Source organism: Pseudophryne corroboree, chromosome 4 (assembly GCF_028390025.1).
Source record: "Pseudophryne corroboree isolate aPseCor3 chromosome 4, aPseCor3.hap2, whole genome shotgun sequence".
NCBI lineage: Eukaryota > Metazoa > Chordata > Amphibia > Anura > Myobatrachidae > Pseudophryne > Pseudophryne corroboree.
The window spans coordinates 271534178-271559173 of record NC_086447.1 but is presented as its reverse complement, the minus strand read 5'-3'; the positions used below and the strand labels follow the sequence as shown (position 1 = coordinate 271559173).

Below are 24996 nucleotides of genomic sequence, written 5' to 3'. Positions count from 1 at the left end.
TGTATGTGTTTCAACTTATCACAAATTAGGAGTCCAAAATGGCTCCCAGTCTTAATAGTATGTGTTTAAGGTTACTCATGTATCAATTGAGACTAGAAGAAAATGTGGCTGGGCTGTCTTGTGGTCATAATGTAATTAGGCTCCGTAGCATCCAGCTGCACATGAGTGATTTGGCCGTATGTGTCGCCAGGCTGTATGTAAATCCAGTGCCTTGAGCTGACTAGCCCACATTAGGCACCTTAGGGTTCTAGTGTCAGTACTGGTGCCCAGGTCATTGATAAAAACACAAACTTACTGTATGACATTAAAAGCTGAGTTTTGGTAAACTCAAAAGTTGTGTTTAAGAGCTTAAGCTGCACACATGGCCTAGATAATATACAGGTTGAGTATCCCTTATCCAAAATGCTTGGGACCAGAGGTATTTTGGATATCGGATTTTTCCGTATTTTGGAATAATTGCATACCATAATGAGATATCATGGTGATCGGACCTAAGTCTAAGCACAGAATGCATTTATGTTTCATATACACCTTATACACACAGCCTGAAGGTCATTATAGCCAGTATTTTTTATAACTATGTGCATTAAACAAAGTGTGTCTACATTCACACAATTCATTTATGTTTCATATACACCTTATACACACAGCCTGAAGGTCATTTAATACAATATTTTTAATAACTTTGTGTATTAAACAAAGTTTGTGTACACTGAGCCATCTGAAAACATAGGTTTCACTATCTCACTCTCACTCAAAAAAGTCCGTATTTCGGAATATTCCGTATTTCGGATATTTGGATATGGGATACTCAACCTGTATATTCGTAGGGTTGTAAACTTTTGGACAAAATTGTCTTGAGCAGCATGATTACTTTCCAACCTGTTCTTAGTATTGATTAATATGCATGTACAGCAGAAAATATTACATGAATGTGCTACTTTGTAACCAGTGGAAAGTTTTATTCAAGAGTGAGACATTAGCAAATTAGAGTTCAGTCATTGTATTGCCATAGGGATGGTTCTTTTTGCCAAAATGGTAGGAGATTGGCACTAGCACACACTGTATTTCTGCTACTGGCACATCATAATCCGGTATTTGCCTGTCAGTAAGGTGCATAAAGTTGTTTGGTCTTTGAGAGAGTCTTTTTTTTGTACTTTAGAAGGGCATAAGTCCATGAAGTTCCCGGGGGGGGGGAGCTCAAATGACAGCCTGTCCACCCACTATGTCTAATCACCCTAACAGTGGATGGACAGGCTGTCATTTGAGCTCCTCCACGGCTGGGGTGTACAGCAAGTCCCATTAAGATCATGTTCCACAAATGTTAAGATCAATGTAAGAGTCTTATTATTTCACAAAAAGATTTTAATAAATTCTATGGAAGCCTTAGATTAATGAGTGTTATCCTGTCTGGGTGAATCTGGTGAGAGGGTTTCTTTCAGAATCATTTAATTCTCCGCGGTCAAATCCAAATCGTAGGACTATCCTAGAAAGAACTAAAAAGAGACATTAACATACATTTGAGCGCTCTCCGTACAACCATCTATTCTGTGTATGTGTGTGTGTGTATATATATATATATATATATATATATATATATATATATATATATATATATATATATATATATATATATATATATATATATATATATATATATATATATATATTATAATATAATTTCTCTATCACACACACACGCACACCAATACCTCACCCACATCCTGTTAGAGGACATTGGTATGATGTCATGGGTTCATTTATATGTTTTATATAGTTAGTGTGAGAGAAGCTGTTGTCAATAACAAACCACCAGACCATGACTTGAGTGAAGTCATCGTTGTATGGATGTAAATTAAGGGTTGATTGTCTAAATAAACATGGGTGTTCTGAGGACAGGAGATAATACCAATTTACAAATAGGGAGTGTACATGTACAGTTACACTGAGTCAGACACATAAGATATCTCCGCCTAGCTGTCGGAATCGGCAGATTTGCATGTGATTCAGCAGCCAGTTATAAGTAATGACTGGAACATTATTCCCCCTTGCCAATCATCTTTCGTGAAAATGTGCTTTCAGAGTTTGCATTTAAAGCAATACAGGTTGAGTATCCCTTATCCAAAATGCTTGGGACCAGAGGTATTTTGGATATCGGATTTTTCCGTATTTTGGAATAATTGCATACCATAATGAGATATCATGGTGATCGGACCTAAGTCTAAGCACAGAATGCATTTATGTTTCATATACACCTTATACACACAGCCTGAAGGTCATTTAATACAATATTTTTAATAACTTTGTGTATTAAACAAAGTTTGTGTACACTGAGCCATCTGAAAACATAGGTTTCACTATCTCACTCAAAAAAGTCCGTATTTCGGAATATTCCGTATTTCGGATATTTGGATATGGGATACTCAACCTGTATGTGTGGTGTTGAGACCTTTTGTTATGTTTTAGATAAGTGGTGCTCATACTCTTTCCTCAGCACCCCACACAGGTCACATTTTCCATGTAACCCTTTAGGTGCGCTGCGTATTGCAACTGTCATGTTACAAATATCCACAGGTGACCTGGAAAACATGAACTGTGTGGTGTCCTGGGGACAGAGTTTGAGAACCGGTGTGTTAGATTATTGGGGGGGTTGGGTTCACTCAGTTATTGGTGTTTAATTAGATAAGTTTTGTAGTCCTCTTGGTGGGCCTGAATCAAAGTACTGGAGCCAAAGATGTTGCTGTCCTATAAATCCTTTATTTGTTTGCGGTGCAGGTTTCATTAAAGGCTGCCTGTGTGCCAGTGCATTATCTCTGGGGCTAGAATCCCCACCGCATTCCTTCAGAATACAAACAAAACTATATGAAGCGTCTCTAAGCTTGTTTGTTTTTATAAGAAAAAAAAAAAGTTTACTGTATATGGAAATCTTTCCAATATTATTAAAAAAATAGCAAGTGAGCTGGTCATTGCTATTACTGGCTATAGAGACTATCAAGAGCCTACTCCTGTGTGCTTTGTCAGCCAGTTATCCTCTGGCTATTCTAGGCTCAAAATTGCTTTCTTCCTTGTGAAGTGGTGAGTCTTCTGGTATACAGTATGGCAGTAGTATCCACTATCTAAGCATAGTAACACTTTTTAGATTAGTAACCTTATAAAATCGAAAAGGCTTCAAACCTTTAGGGGGACATTTATTAAGCAGTGATAAGACCGGAGAAGTTGCCCATGGTTACCAATCAGCACTGAAGAAACATCTATAATTTTCATACTATAAAATGACACACAGCTGCTCTTTGGTGGGGTAACTTATCCCCTGGTTCACTTCTCAGCTCTTACCACTGCTTTGTAAATGTCCCCCTTAATCATAATGTGTAATACAGATAAAATATCGTAACATTTTCAAATGTTTACGGTAATGTTTGCATACAGATTTAAAAAACATCTATCTATTAATTTTATATAAACCTTTTTAATAAAGCATTTTGTCCCAGTATCGGTCCATTGTCAAGTTTTATTCATCTGGCTTACTGGTAGGGAAGCCTGTGCATAGTTGGAAAACATACCTTTTTATTTTTTTTTAGCTGTTGCACTATTACTTATTACAACGTGCAATTTTGTTTACATGCAGTGAGTAGCTTTCACCTATATGCTAATATTTGGTAAAGGATCCTGTGCATAAGTGTTGCCATAAACCTACCTAGTTAAACCAGGTGACTTAGTTTTGGAATTTCAGAACCAATCCTATACAGACAATAAGGGGGGAATTCAAACATTTGGAAAGTCGGTCGGGTGTCTGTTTTTTCCTGTCTATTAGATAGGAAAAAGACACCCACCTGACTTTTCAAGCAATTGAATTCCACCCTAAGTGTTCAGTTACTTAACATTTTCCTAGTATCCTTTTGTAAATGACACTAAACTATATTTTAGTCCCAATGATAGTAGTTCAAGCCTTTCTTTGTAACCAGGGCATTGTTTGATATTCTAAATAAATAATTGCCCATGTTTTCTATCACTGACTGCATAAAGTCTGATTCACCTTAGGGCCGTTTAAAGTATTTAGTATTGTTTACTAATAGTTTCAAGTTAGCCAGTGAAACTAATCTGTAGTTAATGTATGAAAATTGGCTGAGATATTAAAGTTTTTACAATTCATTTGTGATCCTTTATTTTTAAGGCCCTCCATAGCCTTATACAATGTTCTCCCCAAGATTTATTCAGGGGCTCTCCACCCGGCTTTTTTTTTTTTTTTTTTTGTTACATGCCACCTGGTAGTATCCTGCTCCAGGCGCCTGACGGTCAAAGTCAGAGATGCATCGCACTTACATTAGTGACAGGCACAGTAATGGAGATTCCTCCCCCATCTATAAGAGGTAGGGTGCAGTTTGGATGGTGGGAACATTTCAGAAGGTAGATAAAGAGTGCGTACATGTTTTGGTGGACACCATTATATATGTGACCAGCCTTTCTTCACTATCTGCGGCAGTCTTTTTATTTTTATTTTTTAATTGCATCTTTGTCTTACCGGATTACATTGTTGCTTAATGCCACCCGGTTGTCAGCCTTTTCTGGGGTAAACACTGCTTATGTGATATTACAAATACAATAAATAGAAGCTAACACCATAGGAACAACATAGCGCTACCCTGCAAACTAGGGTTGAGTAACCCTGTAACCTTATGGGGAAGCGTCGCGTGTTGGGAATGGAGTTCTGCCCTCAGCAAACGTATATTCAATGTATATAGTGTTAAGCTGGGTACCCACTAGACAACATTTTAAACAAATTTGCGGATAACGACCAATCTTTACAATAAATTCGACTTGTCGTCAAGTATGTGCCCACTAGCCACGCTAGCGTCGTCCCCAGTTGGCTGTACATGCAGCTCAATCTGGGGGAATCACTAGCGATGCCGAACGCAGCATGATCTCACTCCTCGCCGCTGAATCTGGAAATGAGTATGCCCTTGCCGATGTCGACACCTGCCTGGTCACGTTGCTAGTGAGGTCAGTGCGTACACACATCGTTTAGTGTGTACCCGGCATTAGAGTTGCTGAATCGGTCTGGCAGCCAAGAGCAAAGGCACACTGGTGGCATAGGTAATGGTACAGGTTGAACATGAGAGCATAGATACTAAGAGGAGCTGCGAACAGTTGAACAAAGTAGAAGAGCAGGTGAGGGAATTAGATGAAACCTAACTCATGCTGCTTAATTTGTCTGGCCTGTGATTCTTTTGCAGCATTACTGTTTCAATGAACAGGTATTTGTTGCAATAACTGTATCGCTAACATTAAATTAGAGATGAGCGGATTCGGATTTACTCTGTTCTCAAAACGGCATCTTATTGGCTCATGGATGTCGCGTGTTTTGGATAGCTAATCAGATGCCGTTTTGAGAACAGAGTAAAACCGAATCCGCTCATCTCTAAACATTATGTGCTTTAGAACAGCAAGGAGCACTGCCTCAAGACCTTTTTAGTCTCTGCAGTTTTCGTCAATAGCTTTGCCATAACCAAACTGCATTATATTTCTTGTATTTAAAAAATAAAATAAAAAAAGTTGCATGGAGACACAGGACCATAAAATAAAGTCTCTGCTCCTTTTTATTTCTGTTACAGCCTTTGTGCACAGTTGATTAGCTTTCCCTTACATCGAGCTTACATATCAAAATAGCACATCATTCTCTAAGGAAGTATTGGCCAACAATCACTTAAATTGAACTTGGACAGCACATGGTGAGGGTTTAGACATGTCTGCAGGAAGCTAACATTTAGTTTTGTTGCCGTCTAGTCGGTTGGAAAGAGGAAAAAAATTAAAAGCACGCTGCAGTATTCTTTTCAAAGCCATATTGATTTTATTTCCCACGAATTAGGAACCCAAGTCCACTGATACTTGATCAAAACTACATAAACACCAAAAATCACGTAATCAAGGCGGAACGGAGAATATTGAAAGAGTTGGGATTTTGTGTTCATGTGAAACATCCACACAAGGTGAGTGGTTTTAAAAGTAGCAAAGTTGGAACAGATATCGGAGTTCCGGCTTAACTTCACTGTGGGTATATACACGACCTAATTAACCCACATCTCCTTTCATGGGTATTAAACATGTGCTATATGGTTTGTATAAATGTGTGACCAGTTCTATTTTAAACAAAATGGGGGGTTCTGCTATGGATATTGCTTTCTTAAATTATAATATTTCTTAAGTGCATACATATAAAATTCTAGTTCAAAATAAATAAACTTGTATGCTGCCAAATCTAATTTTTTATTTATTTTCAAAATACTGGAGAAAATTGATGTGAAAGTACACAGAAGTCTAAAAATCCAAGTTACAAATAAAAGGAGTTAAAAAATGTACAGGGCAATTTGAAATTACCTTTAGTGAATTACTGTGTATTCCCTGTACACAAAATAGTGCAGTAATATTCAGCGGGGGTACTTGGATCTAATTTATTCTACACGTGTCCAGCCCTGTTAATACCATACACAGTATTTTGTAATTTCTGCACATCTAATAATATGCAATAGGATAAAAATGAGTGTTAGGAAAGCTCAAGATACTACTACTGGGAAATTGTGTGGTGGAAAAGGCTACTGTAAAAACAGAGGAGGAGACTATTTAAATGTATTCGGACATAATGTGACTGAGCGACTGGAAAACGTGAATGCAGTGGATGTAAAATTAGCGTTTTGCCTGTGTAGAAGTCTGGGAAAGTAAAAACATCATTTTATTTGTAGGTGAAGTAAAAAAATTCTTTATCCAAACTTCCCCCCTGGTGGTAGTGGTCTGAGCAGGAGATTTTCTTCTGCTCTGGGTGGTATTCATTTACCAAGCACAGCACTGTCATGACATGCCATTCCCACCCCATGTAATATGTAGCCCTATTGAATGTAATATGTAGCCCTATTGAAGAGTCGGGATGGCTTAAATACACCAGTGCTGGGGTTTTGCTGCGTAATCTAGTTTTAGTTAAGAGTGGGGTGGGACTCCTTGTGTTTGTTCCATGGTGGGTAGGTTATATTGAGAGCGCATTTGGATACAGTGTTCTTAAAAACATATATTTTTTTTCTAGATCATTGTTATGTACCTTCAAGTCTTAGAATGTGAACGGAATCAAACCCTTGTTCAAACAGCCTGGTAAGTAAATCTTTAGTTTCTTTCTCAGTCACTGAAATAAGTCAGAGTAAATAATGACGTGCTCCAAGGCATAGACTAGCTCATTTGAAGACATGTTTACGTACAGCTGTTTCTGCTTACTGTTTTCATGGCTTGACAATACAGCAGTTGGAGATCTCTGTTTAACTTTGTTCTTTTTTCTACTCTTTGGTTAAAGGGTAGTCCATGATGGTAAGTCATAGAACTCTGCCCTCTGCACTACACCAACCTCCGGATGGCCTGATTGGCTGCCCTACTCTTCAGCCAATGCAGTGCAAGCTCTCATCCGAGATTCACTGAAGTGGTCCATATCCATCTGGTGGCATCTTCTAGTTCTGTGCTGGTGTCCAAAGGATTTGTATATTTGCTTTCAGAATTACTTTTGTAATGTGCTATTCAGAAAAGGGGAAAACAAATTTTGCTAAAGATCCCAGCTTTTATTAGAGACCAGATTACATTAGGTGTTGTGTTAGAATACCGCCATTATTATTATTAATAGAAGCAAGCAATATTGCATTCAGTGTTAGTGGAATGCCATACTTTGTAACTTAATAGATATGTACTATACATATAACATTCCCCTCCTGGAATTCTTATGGTACACACACCACAAAAAGAGAGCGAGGGAAAAATTTCTCTTTAGAAACGTTAAAGAAAAAGTCCTGTTGCATAATGTTAATGATCCAAATCTTTGAGATATCCTTGAAAACAGAAATGTCTACTCCAACAAAGACAGGTGCCCAGAAACGTCTGGCTAATACCAGTACACTAACTATCCTATCAGTATTATGCATTATGCGCCTAACTGCTGAATCCATTCACTGTTCTGTGGTAAGTTTCCATATGATACTGCATGTACTTCGTAATGAATTTGGCTTGCTAGCTTTCTCTTCATTTGTTCATCAAGATAGCTAATTCGGATTTGCACAATAATTTTTCATTTTAGGTGTTTTGGGGTTGTTTTTGTTAATTTCAGTTTTCATTTGCAAGCCATTTACAGTTCTGTCTCACTGAAGTTAAAATCTAAGTCATTAACGCATAAGATGTCCTTTTCATGCACATGTGGCATTTATGACACGTAACTTTTGGCTACCTTGCCCTTTTGGTCACTCTTGCCTGTTCACTTAGTAACACAGTTTAGGAGGGGATTTCCAAACTTGGAGTAAGATAAAACACCAGCCAATCAGCTCCAAACTGTCACTTGTCAAACACAGCCTCCAAGCTTCCAATAAATCTTCCCTTAAAAATCCAAAAGCGTGGGAACATTGCAAGAAACGTTGCTATATGAACTGGTTTCCTGTCTTGGTAAATGCAGCATGAAGGTGGTCAGCTAGCCATAACTAAGCTTCTTGAACAGAGGGCATTAATGACCATAAAAGTAAAATGCGCTAATGTTTTACTGCGTACAGAACTTGCCATTTGTTGTAACATAACCCCCACCACAACCTAATTTATTTGTTGTATTTTTGTTTTCTTTATCATTCAAATGTTGAGTATCTTACCTCAATCTAATTTAAAGATTTGTTTAGTGAATATTTGATTTGACTGTCTGAGTAGATATTTGCAGTAGGACACGTGTTCTTTACTAATACTGATCATGTGAACTTTTTTTTACCTTTTTTAAAACAAACCCGTTTTTTCTAGCTATTCTCGTAAAGGGAAAAATAGCAGTAAGACCTAAAAAGTAAAAGTCCACTATTGCCATTTTTCTGTATTATGAGAGCCCAGATAAATATTTCATGTAATGAAAGAGCGAGAAGAAAAAACAAAGTACACTGAGTCTCCAATGATGTTGTGTATAATGAGTTCTATGGTATCCTTTAGTTACACATTTTTCATGTTTCTGTTTTTCAGGAATTACATGAATGATTGCCTCCGAACCAACGTGTTTGTCAGGTTTGATGCAGAAACTATTGCCTGTGCCTGTATTTATCTTGCTGCTAGAGCCTTGCAGGTGATTGTGGCTTTTTTGTTTAGTGTTCTAAACCACAGGTTCTCAAACTTGGTCCTCAGGACCCCACACGGTTCATGTTTTGCAGGTCACCTGTAGATATTTAAAATGTGACAGTTGGTGATACACAGTGCACCTGCTGGGTGATATGGAAAACATGAACTGTGTGGGGTCCTGAGGACCGAGTTTGAGAACCACTGTTCTAAACTATTGAATAATGCTGGGACCTTGGTGAATATTGTAGTATATTGTACATATATTGGATATTGTAGAAATGGTAATGCAGTCACAGTATAATTTCTTGTTTGTGACATGATTTACAGCAGCAAAACGCCAAACTAGTTGTTTTTCTCAGTCGCACACGTTGACTTGGTTTTGGCGGTGGGGGGATGACAATACCACTTAGGAAAGTGAACACTTTGCCTTTTCTGATGGTATTTATTTACAGCACTTTGCTCCCCACTTTCACTATATTTGCCCCTGCAACCTTTGCTTGGCAGCCTTCACCAGATGAATTGCAAGCCTTCAATGCAATGTCTTACCGATTTATGCATTTCTCAGTAATTGAGACCACATTTCTTTTCAGATTGCTTTACCCAATAAACCACACTGGTTTTTACTTTTTGGAGCTACTGAGGAAAACATTCAAGATGTCTGTGTCACAACTATGAGACTTTACAGTAGGAAAAAGGTACTTTGTTTATTGCTGTACCCTTTTATTAGTCACATTGTTCTATAAGACTTGTGCGGTCTGATGTCCCTAGTTCGGTCAAAAAATGGATCTGTAGAAAAAGTGAGAAATGGTGCCTCCTTGTGTAGTATATTTAAATAAACGTCTGTCCCATCACCAGAGGACACCATAATGATTAAATGTGTACCCAATATGGTGGTTAAAACCACTTCAGTTGCGCAGGTGAGACCTTCCTCTCATTAAATATGTGGTATTCCACCCCAGTGCTGTTTCACCCCCTGAAAATTCTTTAGGGATTCTCTGCTGGAGGTATTTTCTTTCATTCAAGGTGAATACTCCTATACTGTATAATATACAGTATATATAAAACGAGAATTGAGAGCAAACACAATCATGTAATACCAAGACACCATTTAATGAAACATAAAAAAACAATAAATGGATGTACAATAGATAAAATCTATTGAAGCTTATAGGACACAGAATTTGTCAGGTAATGTCCCAGTCACCAGAAGGGTGAGAGTATCGTCCTTGGTGTGTGTTGCCAACTGCTGGACTTCATCAGGAGGGATAGCTGTAAAGTGTGAGGGGTCAATTAGGATTCGCAGTGGGGTGGGGGGCAGGTTGCGGGAGGTTAAGGTGGAGGAGAGTTCGGCTTCAGGGGGTCTTAGGCTAGGGGAGGGAGTCGGGCTGCTGGAGGTTTGGGGGGACGGTAAGGTAAACTGTCGGTATGCCGTTGTATGTACCACCAATAATCCAGCACAGTGTTGGAATGAAGTGTGCCGGTTTATCGGTGTTGTACCTGTATATATGTGTATTCTATTCAGCTCTAATAAGAGTACATGTTTGCCACATAGATAAATTAGGCAGATCATTGTTGTGAGATTAACATTTTAGTCCAAAGAGTGTTAAATGTGTAGAAGTGGTTTACAATCTATGGGGGTTATTCAGAGTTGGTCACAGATTTTGCTATTTTGGCAAAATCTGACCACTAAAATCACATGCTGGCTGCTGCCCAGCACAGGCAACGTTCTTGGGAAATGCAGGCGATGTCATCGGCCGGCCCTGAAAACAGCCACGACGTGCCTGCATTTCTTGGTCCACCCCTCCCCACCCACCCACCCACCCAAACAACGCCACATCGCTGCCCACAACTTGTCAATCAAGATACAATCTTAATCTTCCGGGGTGTGATTGCATAGTGATTGATTGTGTAATGCGGCCAATGCGCATCGTTCTGAAAATCACCCGTTAGCGATTTTCGGAACACTACGCCCACCTCTGAGTAGACCCAATATTGGCAAATCTAACCTACCTTATATGCATTTGCTATGTGTACTCTTTACCCTACACAATGAACACTTTTTTTTTTTCTTTTTTTTTATCCATGATTACAGTACATTGATACATTGTATTCTTTTATAGCCAAACTATGATTTTTTGGAAAAAGAAGTGGAGAAGCGAAAAGTGACACTGCAGGAAGCTAAACTAAAAGCGAAGGGATTAAATCCTGATGGAACACCTGCACTTTCCACCATGGGAGGATTCTCTCCAGCATCTAAACCATGTATGTTTACTAGTACATTTTTTTTTTTTTTAGTGTGTATATATGAGACTTTACAGATGTCTGCCCAAGGAGGATACAACAGTTGTGTAACCAGCTCCCAATATGTCATTGTTATTTGAGATTAAATTTGGACTTTCTACTTTAAACACCGTAATTGTCCACTATGTTATCCTATCTGCTCTCTCTGATCATAAAGCACAACCATGAAGTAAAAAGTGCCATGTAGGAAATGTCCTGGTGTCACAGGAATTCATTTCTTCTTGACTGCACACTGTTTGTAAAACGGAAGGCCATTAGTCAGACTTCCATTTCATGACTGGATGTGTGCACCTTCTTACTATTTGCTGTTTACCTACAACTATGATATGATGACATAGATACACTGCAGGAGGAAGTGAAGTGGGTAAAACCTGTGCTTTATAAAAAGGGAGGAGTTTTAAAGGTAGTCCTTCAAATTCCTGGCTGAGGCTTCTAGACTTTCCTGAACCTTCTAGGGACTCCCAAATGTCAATGGATGGGTCGTGATGACTTGATTTGCAGCAAGTCATGTCATTATATCCTGATGCCACAGGACACTTTCTGTCACTAGGATCTCCCTGAGGGGTGGATAATAAAACAGCAGGCATGGGTGCTCTATGTTGCCAAGGTCCAGTATCCCCCAACGCATTCAGAGATCAGGATCTAGATCCTGATAATTCAAAACACAATTTATTTCTCTGACGTCCTAGTGGATGCTGGGTACTCCGTAAGGACCAGGGGGAATAGACGGGCTCCGCAGGAGACTGGGCACTCTAAAGAAAGATTTAGGACTACCTGCTGTGCACTGGCTCCTCCCCCTATGACCCTCCTCAAAGCCTCAGTTAAATTTCTGTGCCCGGCCGAGCTGGATGCACACTAGGGGCTCTCTCCTAAGCTCCTAGGAAGAAAGTATATGTTAGGTTTTTTATTTTCAGTGAGACCTGCTGGCAACAGGCTCACTGCATCGAGGGACTAAGGGGAGAAGAAGCGAACCTACCTAAGTGGTGGTAGCTTGGGCTTCTTAGGCTACTGGACACCATTAGCTCCAGAGGGATCGAACACAGGACCCGACCTCGTCGTCTGTTCCCGGAGCCGCGCCGCCGTCCCCCTTACAGAGCCAGAAGCAAGAAGGTCTGGAAAATCGGCGGCTGAAGACTTCTGTCTTCTCCAAGGTAGCGCACAGCACTGCAGCTGTGCGCCATTGCTCCTCATGCACACCACACACTGCGGTCACTGATGGGTGCAGGGCGCTGGGGGGGGGCGCCCTGAGCAGCAATATTAACACCTTGGCTGGCGAACTGGCACCATATATAGCCCCAGGGGCTATATGGGTGCTTATTAACCCCTGCCAGAACTTTTACAATAGCGGGAGAAAGCCCACCGAAAAAGGGGCGGAGCCATCTCCCTCAGCACACTGGCGCCATTTTTCCCTCACAGTTCCGCTGGAAGGAAGCTCCCTGGCTCTCCCCTGCAGTCCTGCACTACAGAAAAGGGTAAAAAAGAGAGGGGGGGCACAAATTAGGCGCAGTATAAATATATTATGCAGCTATAAGGGGAAAACACGTTTTTATAGGTGATATCCCTGTGATATATAGCGCTCTGGTGTGTGCTGGCATACTCTCCCTCTGTCTCCCCAAAGGGCTTTGTGGGGTCCTGTCCTCTGTAAAAGCATTCCCTGTGTGTCTGCTGTGTGTCGGTACTGCTGTGTCGACATGTATGAGGAGGAAAATGATGTGGAGGCGGAGCAAATGCCTGTGAATGTGATGTCACCCCCTGCGGGGTCGACACCTGTGTGGTTGGACTTATGGAAGGAATTGCGTGAAAGTGTCAACTCCTTACACAAAAGGTTTGACGACATAGGACAGCCGGCTACACAGCTTGTGCCTGTTCCAGCGTCTCAAATGTCATCAGGGGCTTTAAAACGCCCGCTACCTCAGGTGACAGATACAGACGTCGACACGGATACCGACTCCAGTGTCGACGATGATGAGACTAGTGTACCCTCCAATAGGTCCACCCGTTACATGATTGAGGCAATGAAAAATGTTTTGCACATTTCTGATAATACCCCAGGTACCACAAAAAAGGGTATTATGTTTGGTGAGAAAAAACTACCTGTAGTTTTTCCTACATCTGAGGAATTAAATGAGGTGTGTGAGGAAGCGTGGACTTCCCCCGATAAGAAATTGATAATTTCAAAACGGTTATTGGCAGCGTACCCTTTCCCGCTAGAGGATAGGTCACGTTGGGAAACACCTAGGGTAGATAAGGCGCTGACACGCTTATCAAAGAAGGTGGCACTACCGTCTCCGGATACGGCCACCCTGAAGGAACCTGCTGATAGCTTTTAGGGTAGCTTCCTGCTTTCTATTTACACACACACGGGCATTATATTGCGACCAGCGATTGCATCAGCTTGGATGTGCAGTGCTGCTGCTGCGTGGTCAGATTCCCTGTCGGATAATATTGATACCATGGATAGGGACAATATTTTGCTGACGATTGAGCATATAAAAGATGCAGTCTTATACATGCGTGATGCACAGAGGGATTTTTGCCGACTGGCATCAAGAATAAGCGCTATGTCCATTGCCGCCAGAAGGGGGTTATGGACTCGGCAATGGTCTGGCGATGCCGACTCTAAGCGGCACATGGAAGTTTTGCCCTATAAAGGGGTGGAACTGTTTGGGGATAGTCTTTCGGACCTCGTGTCCACAGCTACTGCTGGGAAATCGACCTTTTTGCCACAGGCTGCCCCACAGCAAAAGAAAGCACCGTATTATCAGGTACAGTCCTTTCGGCCCCAGAAAAGCAAGAGGGCTAGAGGCTCATCCTTTCTGCCAAGAGGCAAAGGTAGAGGAAAAAAGCTGCAACACACAGCTAGTTCCCAAGAGCAGAAGTCCTCCCCCGCGTCCGGTAAGTCCACAGCATGACGCTGGGGCTGCTCAGGCGGACCCGGGGACGGTGGGGGCCCGGCTCAGGAATTTCAGCGCTCAGTGGGATTTCTCACAAGTGGATCCCTGGGTTTTTCAAGTAATATCTCAGGGGTACAAGCTGGAATTCGAGACGTCTCCCCCCCGCCGTTTCCTAAAATCTGCCTTACTGGCAACTCCCTCCGCCAGGGAGGCGGTGTTGGTGGCTATTCAAAAACTGTATTCACAGCAAGTGATTGTCAAAGTACCCCTCCTTCAGCAAGGAAAGGGTTACTATTCCACAATGTTTGTGGTACCGAAACCGGACGGTTCGGTGAGACCCATCTTAAATCTAAAATCCTTGAACACTTATATCAAGAGGTTCAAGTTCAAGATGGAATCGTTCAGGGCGGTTATTGCGAGCCTGGACGAGGGGGATTACATGGTCTCCCTGGACATCAAGGATGCGTACCTCCATGTCCCCATTTACCCTCCTCACCAGGAGTACCTCAGATTTGTGGTACAGGACTGTCACTATCAGTTCCAGGCGCTGCCGTTTGGGTTGTCCACGGCACCGAGGGTCTTTACCAAGGTAATGGCCGAAATGATGATACTCCTTCGCAAGAAGGGAGTTTTAATTATCCCGTACTTGGACGATCTCCTGATAAAGGCGAGGTCCAAGGAACAGTTGGTAGTGGGGGTAGCGCTTTCTCGGGAAGTGCTACAACAGCACGGCTGGATTCTCAATATTCCAAAGTCACAGCTGGTCCCGACGACACGTCTTCTGTTCCTGGGAATGATTCTGGACACAGACCAGAAAAGAGTGTTTCTTCCAGTGGAAAAAGCCGAGGAGTTGTCATCTTTAGTCAGAGACATCCTAAAACCGGGACAGGTGTCGGTACATCAATGCACACGAGTCCTGGGAAAAATGGTAGCTTCGTATGAGGCGATTCCATTCGGAAGGTTCCACGCAAGGACTTTCCAGTGGGACCTGTTGGACAAATGGTCCGGGTCCCATCTCCAGATGCAACAGCGGATAACCCTGTCGGCAAGAACCAGGGTGTCGCTGCTGTGGTGGCTGCAGAGGGCTCATCTACTAGATGGCCGCAGATTCGGAATACAGGACTGGGTCCTGGTGACCACGGATGCCAGCCTTCGGGGCTGGGGTGCAGTCACACAGGGAAGAAATTTCCAAGGACTGTGGTCAAATCAGGAGATTTCGCTTCACATAAATATTCTGGAGCTAAGGGCCATTTACAATGCCCTTAGCCAAGCAAGACCCCTGCTTCAGAACCGGCCGGTACTGATCCAATCAGACAACATCACGGCGGTCGCCCATGTAAACAGACAGGGCGGCACAAGAAGCAGGAGGGCAATGGCAGAAGTCACAAGGATTCTCCGATGGGCAGAGAATCATGTGTTAGCACTGACAGCAGTGTTCATTCCGGGAGTGGACAACTGGGAAGCAGACTTCCTCAGCAGGCACGACCTCCAGCCGGGAGAATGGGGACTTCATCCAGAAGTCTTCCAGATGCTGGTAAACCGTTGGGAAAAACCACAGGTGGACATGATGGCGTCCCGCCTCAACAAAAAGCTAAAAAGATATTGCGCCAGGTCAAGGGACCCTCAGACGATCGCTGTGGACGCTCTAGTGACACCGTGGGTGTACCAGTCGGTTTATGTGTTTCCTCCTCTACCTCTCATACCCAAAGTACTGAGAATAATAAGAAAGCGAGGAGTGAGAACTATTCTCGTGGCTCCGGATTGGCCAAGAAGAGCTTGGTACCCGGAGCTTCAAGAGATGCTTGCAGAGGACCCTTGGCCTCTGCCGCTCAGACAAGACCTGCTGCAGCAGGGACCCTGTCTGTTCCAAGACTTACCGCGGCTGCGTTTGACGGCATGGCGGTTGAACGCCGGATCCTAAAGGAAAAAGGCATTCCGGAGGAAGTCATCCCTACCCTGATCAAGGCCAGGAAGGATGTCACCGCAAAACATTATCACCGTATTTGGCGAAAATATGTTGCTTGGTGTGAGGCCAAGAAGGCCCCAACGGAGGAATTTCAACTGGGTCGATTCCTGCATTTCCTGCAAGCAGGTGTGACGTTGGGCCTCAAATTGGGGTCCATTAAGGTCCAGATCTCGGCCCTGTCGATTTTCTTCCAGAAAGAACTGGCTTCACTGCCTGAAGTTCAGACTTTTGTCAAGGGAGTTCTGCATATTCAGCCTCCTTTTGTGCCCCCAGTGGCACCTTGGGATCTCAATGTTGTTTTGGAGTTTCTGAAATCACATTGGTTTGAGCCACTTAAGACTGTGGATTTAAAATATCTCACGTGGAAAGTGGTTATGTTGTTGGCTCTGGCTTCGGCCAGATGTGTGTCAGAATTGGCGGCTTTGTCCTGTAAAAGCCCCTATCTGATTTTCCATATGGATAGGGCAGAGTTGAGGACTCGTCCTCAGTTTCTCCCGAAGGTGGTATCCGCTTTTCACTTGAGCCAACCTATTGTGGTGCCTGCGGCTACTAGGGACTTGGAGGATTCCAAGTTTCTGGACGTAGTCAGGGCCCTGAAAATGTATATTTCCAGGACGGCTGGAGTCAGGAAAACTGACTCGCTGTTTATTTTATATGCACCCAACAAGCTGGGTGCACCTGCTTCTAAGCAGACTATCGCGCGCTGGATTTGTAGCACTATTCAGCTGGCGCATTCTGCGGTGGGACTACCGCAGCCTAAATCTGTAAAAGCCCATTCCACAAAGAAGGTGGGCTCATCTTGGGCGGCTGCCCGAGGGGTCTCTGCTTTACAACTTTGCCGAGCTGCTACTTGGTCAGGGGCAAACACGTTTGCAAAATTTTATAAATTTGATACCCTGGCTGAGGAGGACCTGGAGTTCTCTCATTCGGTGCTGCAGAGTCATCCGCACTCTCCCGCCCGTTTGGGAGCTTTGGTATAATCCCCATGGTCCTTACGGAGTACCCAGCATCCACTAGGACGTCAGAGAAAATAAGATTTTACTCACCGGTAAATCTATTTCTCGTAGTCCGTAGTGGATGCTGGGCGCCCATCCCAAGTGCGGATTGTCTGCAATACTTGTAAATAGTTATTGTTAAAAAAATCGGGTTGTTATTGCGAGCCATCTGTTCAGAGGCTCCATTGTTATCATACTGTTAACCGGGGTTCCTATTAGGGAGGCCAATCCCGGGATCGGCGGGATCCCGGGATTTGGGCCCAAAAATGCCGGGATTTGAATCCCGGGATTGGAGCATCCAATCCCGGGATTCACGGGATTATTCTGCGCATGCGCGGCGGCAGGAGGGTTGGTGTGTAAGTAATAATACTTACTCATTTAGGCGGGCAGCAGCCATGAACAAGTAGAACGCGCGCAGCACTTCAAATGTAGCGCCGGCCGCCAGCCAATCAGGAGCAACTGCTGCGACCGCTTCCCTGATTGGCCTCCGGTCCGCCAGGTCTGGTTGGCTGGCGGCCGGCGCTTCATTTGAAATGCCGCCGCGTTCAGTGTTTTAATGGTTGCCGCCCGTCTAATAGTAAGTACTATTACTTACACCCACCCTATCTCCCTCCGTGCAGCCTTCCTCCCTCCCTGCCGCGACCTACACCCTCTGTCCTGACTGAGTCCCGCACCGCTACCTACTACACCCTCCCTACCTCCCGCACCGCTACCTACACCCTCCCTACCTCCCGCACCGCTACCTACACCCTCCCTACCTCCCGCACCGCTACCTACACACTCCCTACCTCCCGCTCCCTACACACTCCCTCCAGCCCTGCTCCCTACAATTTTCTCTAATCCCTACTGGAATCCCGGGATTGATCGTTTTTCAATCCCGAATCCCGGGATTGAAAAAACGGCCCGGGATTGGCCTCCCTAGTTCCTATCACGAGTTATATGGTGTGATTGGTGTGGCTGGTATGAGTCTTACCCGGGATTCAAAATCCTTCCTTATTGTGTCAGCTCTTCCGGGCACAGTGTCCTAACTGAGGCTTGGAGGAGGGTCATAGGGGGAGGAGCCAGTGCACACCAGGTAGTCCTAAATCTTTCTTTAGAGTGCCCAGTCTCCTGCGGAGCCCGTCTATTCCCCCTGGTCCTTACGGAGTACCCAGCATCAACTACGGACTACGAGAAATAGATTTACCGGTGAGTAAAATCTTATTTTTTTTTTGTCCTTTTCCTTTTTAGCATCTCCAAGAGAAATAAAAGCTGAAGAAAAATCTCCAATATCTGCAAAAGTCAAACGTGAGGCTGAGGAGAAGCAGTCGTTGAAGAGTCCATACAATGGGTGAGCAGCCTTACTTTCTCCTGTGTTTGGGAAGCTTTTCTGCAAATGTAAAGACGAGGTGAAATTTGTAGTCAAAATGTTACCCTTCAGGGCCACATGGTTCGCCCACATCTTTATATGACCAGACAGGTTGGTTACTTTCACTAAATAACTTTCATAAACTATGCAAGAAAATTTTCTATTGTGGGTTTTATTTAGAGATGAGCGGGTTCGATGTAACGCCAGAATTAACACCAGTTCGGTTTTATCTGGATTTTTCTTATTGGCTATCCAAAACACCTGACATTCGTGAACCAATTTGAACCAGTCAACAATGCTGTTTTGCGATCCGAGTAAAACTGAACCCGCTCATCTCTAGTTTATTTTTTATTTTTATGGCTTTCTACATTATTGTGGCTATGTCTTTGAGTTCTTGACATGTATGTATACGTGTTACAAATAATGCTCATTCATACATTATTATATTCTGCTAAATGCTGTAACACTGCTGCCAATGTTGGGAAGTCTCTCTGGCTCTTCCAACACTGCCGGGAGGCTGCTTGCTTCAATTGCTGAACTCTCCAGCATTGTCTGAGTAGCATGTGGGACGCATGTAGAATGCTATAGTGAGGGGCAGCATATGACAGTAGGGAGCCAAACTGGACTCTTTATAATAAGCAGAGCACGTCTTGTGGGACCTACTTAGTTTCAGAAAACAAGTTCTTTGTTACAATATTGGAATAACGTGTTCTAGCGCATGAATGGGACGAGTGGAATGTTAATTAAAACTTTAAGGGAAATAGGAGTGCATTCTTTTAATACGCCTTTAAGTTCATCATTTTGTCCAGTTTTAGAGCTAAAATGATGTGATTTGAAATCTTCTACTGAGTTGTCCTCATACACTTTTGCTGCAGTCGCGCCAAATGTCCCTTCTCTGCGTGCCAAGTCCCTTGCAACTCGCCTTGACCGAAGCGACTTTTTTCATGAATGTGCGCCTTAATCGCAACGCGACAAAAGACTGCACTGATTTGATATGCGTCACTTGCATATTTGTGTGATTGTGAGTTCCTTGGAGCAGGGCCATCTTCGCTTCTGTTCTCACAACCCTCTTCTTTCACTTAAATTACAGCTCTCTCCTACTCTGTGATTGTCTATGCCAGAGGTTCCCAAACGCGGTCCTCAAGGCACCCAACGGTCCTGGTTTTAAATGTATCTATGCTTGGCCACAGGTGACTAATCAGCACCTTAGTCAATTTGATTTAACCATCTGTGCTGAGCCATGGAAATACCTAAAACCTGGACTGTTGGGGTGCCTTGAGGGCCGAATTTGGGAACCTATGGTCTATACCATAGGTTCTCAAACTCGGTCCTCAGGACCCCACACGGTGCATGTTTTGCAGGTCTCCTCACAGAATCGCAAGTGAAATAATTCGCTCCACCTGTGGACCTTTTAAAATGTGTCAGTGAGTAATTAATACACCTGTGCTCCTGCTGGGTTACCTGCAAAACATGCACTGTGTGGGGTCCTGAGGACCGAGTTTGAGAACCCCTGGTCTATACCCACATCTCTTCTCACTCATTACGGTTTCTCTTCCAACATCTGCTAGCCCCTAGTAGTACGCCGATTACTCCTTTGCTTCCTTACATCTCAGTTGTATTGTGTACTGAGAATTGTGGTGCTGATTGTTAACTGTGCTCTTTTAGTTTTCAGTTACTGTAATGTTAAGTTCTGTTTACCCTGTATTGGTCTAATGTCTGCCATATGTATGTCACTGCAAAACATTTGTGGCGCCTTTATAAATAACATGTAATAATACTGGGTCTGAATCTGTATACAAAGTGCTACAGTGCAGCAGGCATGGTTTTTTTGTTTTTCACGCTAAGTTCCAGTATCAAAGTAATCCAGTGCAGTTTTGTCGCATTACGACTACAACACACATTTGCGTGAAAGACACTTGGTGCGGCTCACTTGCGCTAAGCGTCTCATACCACATGTTATGTTAAGATTAGTTATGTATGAGGAAACAGCTGTAAATGGCTTTGGCCTATTGGCTCACCTTTTTGTGTTAGTATATTCTTTCACCTTGTCCTTAATGCCCTAATCCTGACCAAGTATACTTTCAGTTGGGAGAGTGATTGGTCTTTTGAAATTGCACATTGAGCCATTACTAGTAACTGCTGCTGACCATTGCCTTATTTATTTATTAACAGTTTCTTATATAGCGCAGAAAATTCCGTTGCGCTTTACAACTAGACACAATTAGAAGACAAAACTACTGAGTAAAAACAAACAGTCGTAGACGTAGGAGGGCCCTGCTCACAAGTTTACAATCTATGGGCCTTATTCTGGTTTACATTTCTGTAACTATGATGTAATCTAGCAGTATTTTGTAATTTTGCTTTAAATTGTTTCTTATTCATGGCAGTGACCACTTTTATATTCCCCGTACTTGGGAAACCAACCATTGTCTTTTTTTTTTTTTTTTCTGCTGTTAAATTGTTTCTATGAACTACTTCTACCTATTGCAGGTTGCGAAAAGAAAATAAAAGAAGCCGAAGTGGAAGCAGATCAAGATCCAGAACAAAATCCAGATCCCGCTCTCCACGAAGACAGTAAGTCAGAGATTTTTCCTAGATTTTCAGATGCTGTTTTTTGTGTCGCTCATGTAGAATAATTTTTTTTGTACCATTTCAAAGATTTGCATTCTTTGATGTATATTAGAGGCCCATATAGACGGGCCGATGCAGGAGAGATGTGTGCTGAGCGAACCGCTCAGCACACATCTCTCCCACAGCTCAGCACAGCGCGATGTGTGCTGAGCGTCTGGTGGGAGATGGGGGGTGCGCTCACTTCACCCAGCGGGTGAAGTGAGCGACCCGCTAGATTGGCCTGCATGCAGGCCAATCTAGCAGCAGCGATAGCGATGCCCGGGGCTGCGCATCGCTGTAGGGGGTACACACTGCGCAATAATGCTGAAATTCTAAGCAATCTAGTCAGATTGTTTAGAATATCGCTCCGTGAGTACCCCCCTTAAGTGTATGTTTTTTTCCTGATGTTTCATTTGGCCTTTCTGTGGTTCCATATTAGTTATAGCAGTTTTTGTACAGCAGCCTAAATAACTGCCTATTTCATGAAACAAATAAATTTGTGCTTAACAGATTGTTTATAGTCCAGTACAGCTGTAGATACATTGGTACTATCCATGCATGGTATGTAAAAGGTCCATCTTTTTTTCTTTTTCTTTTTAAGTTATAATAACAGACGGAGCCGATCCGGAACCTACAGTTCAAGGTCAAGAAGCAGATCTCGTAGCCACAGTGAGAGTCCGCATAGACATCATAATCATGGATCTCCACATTTCAAACCCAAGCATCATGGGGATGATATGAGGGGGTCAAACAGACATGGTCATAAAAGGAAAAAATCCCGTTCTCCCACACCAGGCAAATCAAGAGAACATGGGGATCCCTCCAAGAAGCACAGGCATGACCGTGGCCATCATAGAGACAGACAGGAAAGGTCTCGTTCTTTTGAAAGGTCACACAAAAGTAAACATCATGGCAGTGGCCATTCTGGACATGGCAGACACAGGCGCTGAATGCTACCCTAGACAACAAGGGAAAATCAATCTTTTCACTGTTTATGGACTTTGTAATGAAGATTTTGTAATAAAACTATTTGAGTACAAATATGGACATTTTGCTGATATTTTTGGTTTTCTTTCAGTGTATATCTTTTGCACATTATACCCGAACAGTATGACATTTATTAAGAAACCATGGTCAGAAGACATTGATATAGAGTTCTGTATTAAACCAACAGCTTCTGTGAATGATTTGCTGTAAAAATATCTTATTTTTTTATATGAACTGGTTGCAGACACGGTTATATTTAAAAAGAATTATTTAAAGAATTGTGAAATCTTTCATATTGGTTTTAGTCTGCATGTGTTCAAACTGAATTTTATTAGCAAATAAATTAGAAAACTTAAATGTGTATTGTATTTCATCTAGAAATCATGAAACTCGTGTAATATTCATACAGTATGTCCTAAAATGATGTTACACACTAGATGTGTGCTTCTAAGAACATGACTAACTTTTATATCATATGCATAATGAGCGCCTTTTATGGTAAAGATAACCTGCACATTTTTATTTATTTTTTTACCCGAAAGGTTGTGTTATGGTGACTTCGACGGGTATAATTACCCTTCAAGGTTTAAGTACAGGGTATAATTACAGTCGCATGTTAAATAGTCAGCAGTTAGCATGTGGCTTTCAGTACACACTGCACTGTAGTTCTGCATTACAGATCTCTAGCGCGGGTGGTCTTCAGTATGCCGACTGACGGGATCCCGGCGCACAGTATACCAGCGCCGGGATCCCGACAGCCGGCATACCGACACTTATTCTCCCTCGTGGGGGTCCAAGACCCCCCCCTGGAGGGAGAATAAAATAGCGTGGCGAGCGTAGCGCGCCACCGTGCCCGTAGCTTGGCGAGCGCAGCGAGCCCGCAAGGGGCTCATTTGCGCTCGCCACACTGTCGGTAAGTCGGCGGTCGGGCTCCCGGCGCCGGTATGCTGGTCGCTGGGAGCCCGACCACCGGCATACCGTAGTGAACCCCTCTAGCGCACCCCACCACCATCTATAGCCAGCATATAAGTAGTACTAACATTGTTGTCCCAGCGTGGCTTCTCGTGAGGTGGTAGGTAAATTGTGATACAGGGAGGGAATCATCTTGGACAGGGAGCAACACACATTAATATACGTTATAATAGCTATATCTGTTCTATCTCTTTTTTTCTTTTCCCAGAACATCTTTTTGCTAAATAATGTACACTAATAAAGAGATTTTCTGCTTGATACACTTTATTTACATAGGCATCGCACAACTGATAGGGGAGTGAGGAAGCACAGCTTGCTCTAATCAAGAGCACTTCTCAAAGCAATGTGAGTGGCAGGGGCATGTCGTGCTGGCATTTGCATGAATCAAAGTTTCCTCCAGTTAAAGTTAGATGCTCATAATTTGACCAAATTCATTTAAACCTCTCTGCTAACCTAATTTGAGCGTCGTCATAACCTGCATAGAATTCTCATAGCTGAACACTGTCGTTCATAGCGCTCCAGCAAATGTTATAATAATGTGATTGATAAATTGATAGTCTTAGAATTACAGAATCCAATGCGGTGTAGGTGGTGGTTAGGACCGGGCACCAAACGGTTGAAGCTTTATATATCCCGGTATGCTCTGGTCCCCTCCCCACCCGCCCACAGCCTGAGGCAAGTCCGTTTTGTTTTTGTGCCTTCAGGAGCCGGTTCACCTTTTAACAGTGGGTTTTATTTCTCTGATGTCCTAAGTGGATGCTGGGACTCCGTAAGGACCATGGGGAATAGCGGCTCCGCAGGAGACTGGGCACAACTAAAGAAAGCTTTAGGACTACCTGGTGTGCACTGGCTCCTCCCCCTATGACCCTCCTCCAGACGTCAGTTAGAATCTTGTGCCCGGCCGAGCTGGATGCACACTAGGAGGCTCTCCTGAGCTCCTAGAAAGAAAGTAATAGTTTAGGTTTTTTATTTTCAGTGAGATCTGCTGGCAACAGACTCACTGCTACGAGGGACTAAGGGGAGAAGAAGCGAACCTACCTGCTTGCAGCTAGCTTGGGCTTCTTAGGCTACTGGACACCATTAGCTCCAGAGGGATCGAACACAGGGCCCGACCTCGATCGTCCGGAGCCGCGCCGCCGTCCCCCTTACAGAGCCAGAAGCAAGAAGTTGGTCCGGAAAATCGGCGGCAGAAGACTTCGGTCTTCAACAAGGTAGCGCACAGCACTGCAGCTGTGCGCCATTGCTCCTCATGCACACCTCACACTCCGGTCACTGATGGGTGCAGGGCGCTGAGGGGGGCGCCCTGAGCAGCAATATAATATACCTTGACTGGCAAATCTACACCATATATAGTCAGGAAGGCTATATAGGTGTAAAAATACCCCTGCCAGAGAACCAGTAAAAGCGGGAGAAAGTCAGTTGAAATAGGGGCGGGGCTTCTCCCTCAGCACACTGGCGCCATTTTCTCTTCACAGTGCAGCTGGAAGACAGCTCCCCAGGCTCTCCCCTGTAGTTTTCAGGCTCAAAGGGTTAAAAAGAGAGGGGGGGCACTAAATTTAGGTGCAGTATTACATATATATAAGCAGCTATAGGGGAAAAATCACTCAGTTATAGTGTTAATCCCTGTGTTATATAGCGCTCTGGTGTGTGCTGGCATACTCTCCCTCTGTCTCCCCAAAGGGCTTTTGTGGGGTCCTGTCCTCAGAGCATTTCCTGTGTGTGTGCGGTGTGTCGGTACGGCTGTGTCGACATGTTTGATGAGGAGGCTTATGTGGAGGCGGAGCAGGTGCCGATAAATGTGATGTCACCCCCTGCGGGGCCGAC

At 43.4% G+C, this 24996-nt stretch overlaps 1 protein-coding gene across 1 annotated transcript in view; it reads left to right on the top strand.

Moving 5' to 3' along the window:
- CCNL1 (cyclin L1) overlaps positions 1-22254 on the top strand; it is a 36027-nt gene extending 13773 nt beyond the window's left edge. Inside the window, exons 4-11 of the mRNA XM_063916125.1 lie at positions 5864-5984; positions 7070-7134; positions 9007-9106; positions 9690-9794; positions 11220-11361; positions 18486-18585; positions 21094-21177; positions 21815-22254. Of these exons, the coding sequence (XP_063772195.1) occupies positions 5864-5984; positions 7070-7134; positions 9007-9106; positions 9690-9794; positions 11220-11361; positions 18486-18585; positions 21094-21177; positions 21815-22163 (1066 nt within the window). The 3' untranslated portion in view covers positions 22164-22254. The remainder of the gene's footprint in view (positions 1-5863; positions 5985-7069; positions 7135-9006; positions 9107-9689; positions 9795-11219; positions 11362-18485; positions 18586-21093; positions 21178-21814) is intronic.
- The last annotated feature ends 2742 nt before the right edge of the window (positions 22255-24996 follow it).